This window comes from Triticum urartu, chromosome 2A (genome assembly GCF_056163025.1).
Source record: "Triticum urartu cultivar PI428250 chromosome 2A, HENAU_Tu73, whole genome shotgun sequence".
In the NCBI taxonomy this organism is placed as follows: Eukaryota; Viridiplantae; Streptophyta; class Magnoliopsida; order Poales; family Poaceae; genus Triticum; species Triticum urartu.
In genome coordinates, this window is record NC_141874.1 from 686,495,743 (window position 1) to 686,506,523 (window position 10,781).

Here is a 10,781-nt window from a genome sequence, read left to right on the forward strand (position 1 = left end):
CGTCCTGCGTCTCCAGGCGCGCGGCGCCAGGCCTGGAGACATGGACGACCCTGAACAGGCCCTCGCACACGGGTGAAAGCTTGTGCAGCCCTTCCCTGGAGAGGACCCGCCTCAGGACGAGGTCGCCCACCTCGAGCGTCCTGGAGCAGATGTTGTGGCAGTGGTATCGCCGCAGCGCCTGCTGGTACCTGGCCGCCCTCAGTGCAACTTCACGACGACGCTCCTCCCCTAGCACAATGTCCATCGCCCGCATGACTTGCTACGTTCCATAGAACGCCAGGACCCGTGCGGAGCGATGCCTAACCTCGTGAGGAAGGACTGCTTCAGCTCCGTAGACAAGGATTAATGGGGTCTCCCCCGTTGGTTTGGTGGCGGTGGTGCGGATAGACCATAGCGCGGACTGGGGCTCGTCATGCCAGCCCCTGCCACAGGCCTCGAGCTTCTTCTTGAAGGTCCTAGTCTTGAGGCCTCTTAGGACCTCCGCGTTGGCGCCTTCGACCTGACCATTTCTCAAGGGGTGCGCCACCGAAGCGTAGCAGATCTGCATTCCAAGGTTAGCACAATAAATTTTGAAAAGGTAACTAGTGAACTGCGAGCCGTTATTTGTGATGATGCGGTTGGGGACCCCGAAGCGGCTCATGAGGCCCTTGATGAACTTGACAGCGGAGCTAGCTGGGATGGCACGGACAGCTTCCACTTCCACCCACTTGGTGAACTTGTCGATGGCGACGTAGAGGTAACGGTAGCACCCAGGCGCTTGAGGGAATGGGCCCAAGATGTCTAGCCCCCAGACCGCGAACGGCCATGTGAGCGGAATGGTCTGGAGGCCCTGAGCCGGATGATGAATTTGCTTGGCGTGGAACTGGCAGGCTTCGCAAGACTTCACCAGCTCAGCTGCGTCGTTGAGCGCAGTGGGCCAGTAGAATCCACCACAGAATACCTTGCCGACGAGGGTCCATGATGATGAGTGGTGCCCGCAGTCCACACCGAGTATGTCAGTTAGCAGCTCCTTCCCCTGGTCCCTGGAAATGTAGCGCAGGGAAACATCGTTTGGCTATTTCCTATACAATTCACCATCCTGGATGTAGTACGGCGTGGCTTGCCGAACCATACGCTCTGCATCTTCCTCCTTGTCTGGCAGCGCCCCTTGCATCAGATATTCCTTGAATTCCTTGGTCCAGCATCCCTCCTGAGGTTCGAGCACCAAGAGCAAGCGAGCTCCTGAGGTCGGGCCATAGGCCGGGGCTCCTATGCCAGGAGGATGTGGGAGCTCCTCCCGAGGCTGAGCAGTGCTTGAAGGTGGCGGTGTCGCCGATGTCTTGAAGAGCCGTTCCTCAAAGACATCGGACTCCTGTGGCTGCCGCTTGGATGCTCTCTTGGTGATGTCGTCGGCTTCCTTGTTGATGCTCCAGGGTACGTGTTGCAGCTCCAGGCCCGAGAACTGCTTCTCCATCTTGCGCACCTCCGCGAGGTATACCTCCATATGCTCGTCCTTCGGCTCGTATACTTTGTTGGAGAAGTTGATGAGGAGCTGCGAGTCGCCTCTAACGGTAAGGCGCTTCACCCCAGAGCTGACGCGGCCTTCATGCCATCTATGAGGCCTTCGTATTCCGTGATGTTGTTGGAGACCTTCTCGCCCTGCTGAAAGCAGAGCTGCACGGTGTAGTAGAGCTTATCCTTAGTGGGCGAGATGAGTACTGCTCCAGCCCTCGCGCCCTGGTGCGTGAAGGTGCCATCGAAGTATAGGACCCAACCATCTGGTGCCTCACTTCCTGGCGAGGTGGAACAGTCTTCGCCTACTTCAAGTGTCGGGACGTCCGTCCATTCCGCCACAAAATCAGCGAGCGCGGCTCCCTTGATGACCCTGGTAGTGCTGAACTCTAACTGGAATGCTTGCAGCTCGATGTTCCACTCAGCGACCCTTCCAGCAGAATTTGGGCTCATGAGCACCCTCTCTAATGGGTAGGCTGAGACAACCTTGATGGGGTGCCCTTGGAAGTAGTGCCGTAGCTTGCACGAGGCCACCAAGAGTGCAAGCAGAAGCTTCTGAGGCATGGGATATCGTGCCCTCGCATCTCGCAACACGGTGCTGACGAAATACACCGGGTGTTTCGACGAGGTCTGGTGTGGTGTCTGGGCTCGCGTCTTGTGGAAGTTGAGACGCTTCGTGAGCTGACGGGGCTCCTGACGCCTGATCGTTTGTGGGGATTTTGGCGGCGGCGTCCTGTTGAGCTTGGTCTTGTGTCGATGCTGCCACGGCTCTTGCGGTGCCTTCCTGATCTTGCATTGCCTGAGTTGTAGCCCGGTGCAGCGTGCCCTTGGTTTGGTGCTCCTCCAGAACCGGCACCAGTGCTGCGCTGGCGGAGTACGGGGTAGCAGCGAGGTAGAGCACTAGGGGCTCGAGGGGACGTGGCACCACCATCATCGGAGGGCTGGTCAGGTATCTCTTGAGGTCTTGAAAAGCTCGTTGGGCCTCCTGGGTCCACTTGAATGGGCCCTTCTTTGTCATCAGCTTGAAGAAGGGTAGGGCGCATTCCCCTAGCTTGGAGATGAAGCGCCCCAACGCAGTTACCCGGCCAGCCAGCTTCTGCATCTCCCTAAGGGTCTACGGCAGGCTCATGTTCTTGATGGCCTTGATCTTCTATAGATTTTCCTCGATTCCTCTGTGGGACATGAGGAAGCCCAGCAGCTTGCCGGAAGGGACGCCGAACACGCACTTCTCCGGGCTAAGCCGCAAGTTCACTTGGCGCAAGCTCGCGAAGGTCTCCTCCAGGTCTTGAGTCAAGGTCCTCGCCTCCCGAGACTTCACCACAATGTCATCGACGTAGGCCTCTCTCTTTCTCCTGAGCTGCCACCCTAAGGCAATGTGCATCAGTCGCTGAAAGGTTGCGCCCGCGGTGCGCAATCCAAAAGGCATGCATGTGTAGCAGTACACCCCACATGGGGTCAGGAAGGCTGTCTTCTCCACATCTTCTACCGCCATCTTGATCTGGTGATATCGTGAGAACGCATCTAGGAAGCACAACAGGTCGCACTCGGCGGTGGAGTCGACGATCTGATCGATGCGCGGGAACGGGAACGGATCTTGGGGGAAGGCCTTGTTAAGGTTGGTGAAGTCAATGCACATCCATTCCTTCCTACCTTTCTTCGGTACTACGACGGGGTTCGCCAGCCATTCGGGATACCGAACCTCGCGAATGGCGCCCGCCGCCTCCAGCTTGCAAGTCTCTTGGACGATGAAGGCCTGCTTCTCAGTGGACTGCTGTCTCACCCGCTGCTTCACGGGGCGTACATTGGGGCATACCCTTAAGTGATGCTGAATCACTTCGCTCGGAACCCCTACTAGCTGATTGGGCTCCCACGCGAATATACTCTTGTTTGCGCACAAGAACTTCACCAATGCTTCCTCTTGACCTTGATCGAGGATGGCACCTATGGTAAAGGTGGCTCCTGAGGGCCCGTCCTCATTGACTGGCAGCTGCTTGGTTTCCGCCTTGTCTTGTGTGAACAACTGCTTCTTCTTGGTCGGTACTGCTCCCTTGGGCTCGGAGGTGCCCGCGTCAGCAGGATGCGCCACCGCGGCGGTTTTGAGGGCGAGCCAGAGCACTACCAGAGCCTCCTTGGTGTCCCCTTTGACTGTGAGGACGCCCTTGCTCCCAGGCATCTTCATGATATTGTAGGCCGGATGAGTCGCTGCCATGAACTGGGCCAGAGCCGGGTACCCGAGAATGGCGTTGTATGGGAGGCCGATGCGGGCGATGTCGAAGTCGACCAGCTCAGTGCGATAGTTGTCGCGCGTGCTGAAGGTGACGGGAAGGCGGATCTGTCCCAAAGAGCAGGCAGTGCCACCACCAACTCTTGAGAAAGGCTTGCTGAGGCTGAGCCGCTCGAGCTGCACGTGAAGATGGCTGAAGGCTTCCACGGAGAGCAAGTTGAGTCCGGCACCGCCGTCGATGAGGGTCTTGGTAACAGCCACGTTGCAGATGGTGGGCATGCATAGAATTGGGAGCATGCCTGATCCGGCGGTGGAGTCGGGGTGGTCCTCTAAGCCAAAGGTGAGGTCGGCCTCTGGCGCAGCCCAGCCTGGCGGAGCCCCCGGGCGCTTGCAAGTGGCACCAATCTGGCGGAGGAACGGCTTGACGTGGTGATCTGAAGGCGGTGCTTGAGAGCCGCCTAGCAGGGCCGCAACTGCGTGGTGCGCCGGTACCGCGTAGCGAGCAGTGAAGAGGTCGCGGAGTTCCCCCCAGGATGCCACCATGGATCCAGGGAGGTTGAGCAGCCAGGCGCGTGGCTCGCCGGCGAGGGCCATGGGGAGCTAGTTGGCCATGACCTTGTCGTCACCCCCGGCCTCAAGGATGGCCTCCTCGTATGCCAGCAGGAAGGCAGGCGGGTCCGCCGCGCCGTCGTAGCGCGGCGGCATCTCCGGCCTGAACTTAGGTGGCCATAGCACCTGCCGCAGGGCGGGGGCTAGGGCTCGGAGCCCCCTGGACCCGTTGTGAGCACCGGCCGTTGGAGCCGGTGGCGGGGCACCTGCCATGAGGGCGAAGTGCGGTGGCGTGGAGCATAGGCCGGTGGAGAGGAGCTACAGCGCACCCCTACCTAGCGCGCCAAATGTCGGATCACGGGTTCCAGCAGACCCTTGAGGTTCGAACTCTGGGGTGCGTGTGAAGTTCTTTCCCTCCTTCCAATCTACGCCCTTGCTCGCTAAGGTCTCGCGGACGAACTCGAGGCACTCGCAACACAAAAGACAGAAGGTTTAGACTGGTTCGGGCCACCGATGTGGTGTAATACCCTAATCCACTGTGGTGGTGGTGGATTGCCTCTTGGGCTGATGATGAACAGTACAAGGGGAAGAACAGCCTCCTGAGGTTGAGGTGTTCTTGTGCCTGGTGTGCTAAGGGTTGGCCTTCTATCAGATCCTCACTCTTTAGATCTCTCCCCCCTTTTGGTGGTGGCTAGTACTACTTATATAGGCCATGGTCCTCTCCCAAAATATTGAGCGGGAAGGGAGCCAACAACGGCGGCCAATTTGAAAGGGGACAGCTAGTACAAGCTATCCTAACAAAAGGTGGTCTTCGCCTGCCAAAGGTTCTAGTGGTGACGCCGTCCTGGGCTCCATGGTGACATCTGTCCTGCCGTCCTTCTGGTCTTGGTCTCTTTGCACCGATATGGAAACCTTTGCCTGATGCCTCGGTACTCCGCGCCCGCACTTGCCTCCTTAGCACCAAAGAGGAAACAAGGACGCTGCGCATGCTGGTGCCCGCCTGGCGCCGATCGTCATGACTCATGTCACAAGAGCCTCATGAGGTTCGCCCCGCCTTGATATCTCCGCTCCTCGCGAGGTAGCCCGGTGAGGCCGCTCCTGAGGAGGTCTTGCGTCGTCCGCCTCGCGGGGGTCTTGAATGCCTTGTTGATGATGATGGGCCGTACAGACCTGCCAGCACAGCCACGCCATGGGCCGCAGGCAGGCAAGGATGGGGACCCCCATTCCCTGAACGCCGACAATGAGCACCTGAATGTGTGGAGTATACCCACAAGATGTCTTTGATCAGCAGCTATCCTCTTGATTATCTCAACAATCAGACTCATGACCTTGAATTTCTGAGGCACATCAAATATCTGCGGCCACTTGATTGAATGGCCTCTCATCATCTTGTGATCTCCAAATTTGGGCAATAATGTATGCCTCAATATAGTGTTGATTGTTGCTAGGCCAGACAACAAGTAATGTACAGATCCAAGCTTGTGTGTTTCCAAAGCTTTGTCTGGGATCTCTTTGTACATGTTGGCCATAGAGTTGTGGTCTTTCTTCTTCTTGGCATACACATGCAAATCATCCTCATGCTCTTCAGGGGCATTTATCAACTTAGCCCACTCATCAACAGTTGACTGGTACCTTGTACCCTCAGACTTCCACACAATCCTACCATCTGGATAAAAATGAGAAGTGGAGTAGAATTGCATGATGAGTTCATCATTCCATTTTGTCAGCTCTTGACCCACAAACTCGTCAACACCACATGATCTGAAGCTCTCATGTACACCGAGAAAATAGTATTTATTCTCATCAATGTACTGTGAGTCAACCCATTTCATATCAGAGACTATTGGCTTCTTGTCCAGCAGAATGGTCTCATAGAAATCTTGTTGTTCTTTGGTGTGGAATATATAGTCCACTGCAGTCCTCCTCCTCACAGCATAGGGATCATACTGTCTCAGAAGTCTCAGACTTACATCCTTCCTGATGTTCGTATCCTCTGCCATTGGATGGGTGTCATTGTGATCTGGAATCTTTGGTTTAAGCTTTATGAGCACTTGGGCTTCAGCATCTTCTTCTTCCATCTCAGGCACTAGGGCCTTCTTCTTCTCTTTAGCTGGAATGTTCCTGGTGCATCTCTTGGGCTTAGAAGTCTTTTGAACTTGGGCAGCAGCTTTGGGGGCAGTTTTGGGCCTTGAAGGAGCAACCCCTGACTTAATGACATCCCCCATATGATTTTGGGACTTGGGTGCTGGTGCAGCATCCTCTTCCTCTTCATCTTCTTCAGCTTGATCTCTCATTATAGAGGATCTACCAATGACTCTGGTAGTGGTCTTCTTGACCCTCTCTTTCCTTTTTTTACTCTCTCCAGTTGTCTCTTCAGTTGGCTTAGAGGTTTTAGCAGTTGCGACCCCGGCCTTTGACATATTAATCCTCTTGGCAGGTGCCTTCTTATGCATTCCAGGTTTTGTTGCAGCAGTAGTACCATATTCCTTCTTCAACACTTTCTTTTTGCAGATCACTTCTTCTTCAACAGCCACATAGTCCTCATCTTCAGAATCTGAGGTTTTACTTCTTCCTTGATCTGGTGGCTGCCTTGGGCAAATTGCTTGGAGTGCTCCTGCTTCCCTCATCATAGCTGCTTGAGGGACTAGTGCCCTCACTCATGTGCACTTGCTCTTCCAATTTGTTCTGGCTATCGCTCTAGTCAGACATTCTGGCAAGCAAACTGACAGCAAACCCTATGCTTAGATATAGATTGAGGTAGAGTGGATGAGCATCACAAAGTGCAGAGTTTTTGCAAAACTTATGAGTCAAAAACTTAGTTTTAGTTCTCCACAGAAACCATTTCGGAGCTACCGATTTGTTAAACTTGGTGACACCGAAGAAACTTTTGGAGTCTAAACTAGTGAACTCGGTCAGACCGAGTCATAGTTCGGTGGCTCCGAGATTGCTAGGGTTTCACAGAGAGTCGAACTCGGTCGCACCAATTTGCAACTTTCGGTCGGACCGAAAAGAGCAAGTGCAATGTCCTAAGCCAAATCGATGAGACCGATTTCTACAACTCGGTCGGTCCGAGATGAGTTCCGCAGAAACCTAACCCTAAATTTTCGAATCAAACCAAACCTAAAGGAAGTTTTCTCTGGATAGATTGATCTCATACGTGGTAAAGAACATGGCATTGCATTGTGCTAAGAATTGGAGTAAGGAATTAGCACAAAAGATTGAACTCATACCCTAGTTCGGTAGTGAGTTCTCTACGGCGGCAATGGTGGGTTTGAATCCTATTGACAGCGATGGAAAACAGCGGCAGGAGGTCGCTGGCGACGAGAAGACAAATCGGATACCCGAGGCGGTAGAGCAGGACACGCACGGGCTGAGGAGGTTTCAAGAAATTTCCAAAATCTCACCCGTGGGTTTATATATCCTGACCCCGTCGGTGTGACCGAGTGGAACAACTCGGTGGCACCAAGATGCAGAATTGCAAGCGGTTACTGCAACTCGGTGTGACGCAAAAGTTTAAATCGGTTGCACCGAGATTGAAAACCTAGATCAACTCAATGAACTCGGTGTGACCGCAGTGGATGGATCAGTCAGACCGAAATGCATAGAGAGGTTTTGGAAGTTTAAGTCTATGACGAATCGGGGACTCCTAGTGCTCCTCACACGGACTGGTTCGAATCTGACTTGATCAAACTTTCAGATGTACCAGGAATAGAGTTTGATACGAGAAGAGCATAGACACTACAAGAAATATGTCAACTTGTGACCAGCACTATTGGTCACTGAATGGTCACTGATTTCAATTTGTGACCTTTTTGTGACCAAAAACATAAGCTCGAAAGCTGGCGGTCGAAAACTGACTATAGCGTCCTTTCTTCTAGAATGGTCGTAGACGTTTATGACCAAAATACGTCTATTGTGGCGTTTTGGTCACTAGCAACCTCCCCAGGCCACGTAGGCATCCAACGTGGCAATCTGATGTGGCACATGATTCAGCCCGGTCCAATTCGATTTTCTACATGGGCCTAGCCCAACAATTCGGCCTTTTTATGATATATTTTCTCTAGCTACATGGGTTATTTTTTCTAATAGTTTTGATTTCTACATTGGCCTGACCCAACAATTGGGCCTTTCATTTTTGGGCCATGGCCTTTTGGATCAACAGTTACATTTCTTTTTTTAGTTACATTTCTTTTTTTAAGACAGATCCAATAGTCAGATGGGTTTGAGTGGGTCCCAATGGTCAGAGTCGTGTTCTTCAAATTTTGATTTTCCAGTAAATAAAAAAATATTTAAATCAGAACTGACTGAAAACAGAAGTAATACTTCAACAACCAAATTGGCACCTTACAATCAAACATACACCACGTTTATAATTGAACATACTTCACGTCAGGTTTACAGCCACCAAGAACACAACTAAATATCAAAATATAACTATCTATCAGAGTATAACTAGCTCCAATGAGCTAGAACTCAATGCTTCTTCACTTCTTGGAGCCCACGATGAAACACGAATGAAGTACAACATCTGCAAGTTATCAAACAATATGGTAAGGAGGAAAATAAAGGAAAATCTAAAAGCACATTAACTTGTAGGCAGTCTGTGTGCATAAATAAAGTAAAACAAGCAAAATGAGGCATAGAAATCAGTGGATACAAGTAGTTACTATCAGCAGCAAGTAAATACTACTCCAATCACATCAGGTTTACAATCCTATAAATGCGACATTTTTATCATGTAAGCATAGAAGGACAAAATAAACATCATTTAGATGTTTGAAACAAAGAACCAGAATTTAACCGTTTGAACGGCAAAAAAATTGTTCCAGTAGATCATATCCGGTTTAAATTAACTCCTTTGACACCAATATTATACAACATCAAAGAAGCCATAGAAGCCAAATACCAGTAACCGATGAAGAAATAATCCTGATATACAAAGGTAAGCTCATTGTGCATTTTCTTTTTCAATGTGATACACAATAAGCATAAGTAACCACCAAAATCTCTCAATACCGATCATTAACTAGAGACCTCCCGGGAGCCAAAGCCCTAACAGCCATGGCATCGAATAGAAGAGTTGGTGTGCAAAGAAAAAGCGACTACCTCTCAGGGGCCGTAGACGGCGGCGATGACCCTGGTGTTGCCCATCTCGAACAGCGCCGACCCGTCGGCCCTGGAGAAGATGTCGACCTCGCCCTTGAGCTGCCGCATCTGCAAGGCAAGGCAGCAAACAGGAAGAATCAGAGGCAGTCGAGCCAGCATGAAGACGATGAGGCTGCTCTGCTCTGGACAAGAAGATTTTAGCTAGGTATGATTGTTAAAAGAAATCAACAAGACAGTATAACAGTAGCAAACAGTATTCAGAGCATCATTACCCAGAGGTTAATCACGGGTACCTTGGCTTGAATTCAACATCAATTCAACAAGAGGGAGGGACGGATTGCAACAAGGGGGATCGAACCTTGATGATTCGATGATGTTGCTGCTTGTCCTTGTCCTTGCCCCGCCAGGCGGAGGAAGCGAAGCTCCGCTCAATCTGGCCACCGTCCGTGGAAGTCGAGGCCCATGCCCTCTTAGCTGCAAAAACAAACTTTCTCAATACACAAAGCAGGAAACAAGGGGGATCAAAAAACGTAACGCCTGCAAGTAGTACTGCTTTGCTATCAGGTGCAATCACACATTTTTTTTATTTCTACCATGCTTCCATTTTGCAGCAACCAGAAATCAATTGATTGTGGAGATCTTTCAAAAATTAGTTTACAGTTCATTAGGCAAGTTACAATCCATCTGTCAAATAAAATCGCTCATCTGCCAGAAGCATAAGCAATTAGACAGATCACACAAATTCAGTATTATTATTGTGCAAACAAAAAAATGTTCAGAGTGCCTCCATACACAAATCATAAACATCCTCTTATATTATGGATGCGCTTGTATCAAGCTAGCCCTCGCGGTTGGATGGATGCAAGTGTCCTGCCTGGCATGATTAACCCATTGTCTCTTAACCGACGCCGCCGAATACAGGGGACAGAACAAAATCAGGTTGTTTCTAATGCGTGCATACTGACTAACTGAAGAACTGCTCAAGTTTCAGTGGCCAAGAAGAATCGGATTTTGCATCACCAAGAGAGCACAAGGAAAGGGGATTGGCGGGGTTACCTGCCCTGATGCAGATGAACGCCGGAGGAGGCTGCAGGTCCCAGTGGTGAAGCTGGCGCTGATGAAGGCCCGCGTAGAGCGATCCTTGGTGTCGTTGCCCGTCGGAGGTGCGGGGGTCGTGCCGGTGACCCACTGCGGTGGCTAGGGTTCGGACCCGCCGTGGTTGTGGATCCTGCCGCCGTGGCCCCCGCGAGGAGCCTGAGCAGGACCCCACGGGCTTGGCCTTGGATCAGGCCGCGGCAGGAGCGACACGGCCTCCCCTCTCGATCTGGGTGCACGGCCGCGGCCCCCCGATCTGGAGTGTAGGGATATGAAGGAGAGACTAAGGGCGCCGACGGTGGGGTGGAGGGAAGAG

At 52.0% G+C, this 10,781-nt stretch overlaps 1 protein-coding gene and 1 long non-coding RNA gene across 2 annotated transcripts; both read right to left on the minus strand.

Moving 5' to 3' along the window:
- Positions 1–1,054: 1,054 nt before the first annotated feature.
- On the minus strand, positions 1,055–1,453 carry LOC147986733 (uncharacterized). Its single transcript, XM_087542130.1, has one exon. The coding sequence runs from the start codon at positions 1,451–1,453 to the stop codon at positions 1,055–1,057; it is 399 nt and encodes a 132-aa protein (XP_087398256.1).
- A 7,161-nt stretch (positions 1,454–8,614) lies between these two features.
- On the minus strand, positions 8,615–9,803 carry LOC147986734 (uncharacterized). The gene is made up of 2 exons (XR_015615240.1): positions 9,371–9,803; positions 8,615–8,792 (listed from the first exon to the last, which is right to left on the minus strand). It is a non-coding gene; the product is annotated as an uncharacterized LOC147986734 (long non-coding RNA).
- Positions 9,804–10,781: the final 978 nt, after the last annotated feature.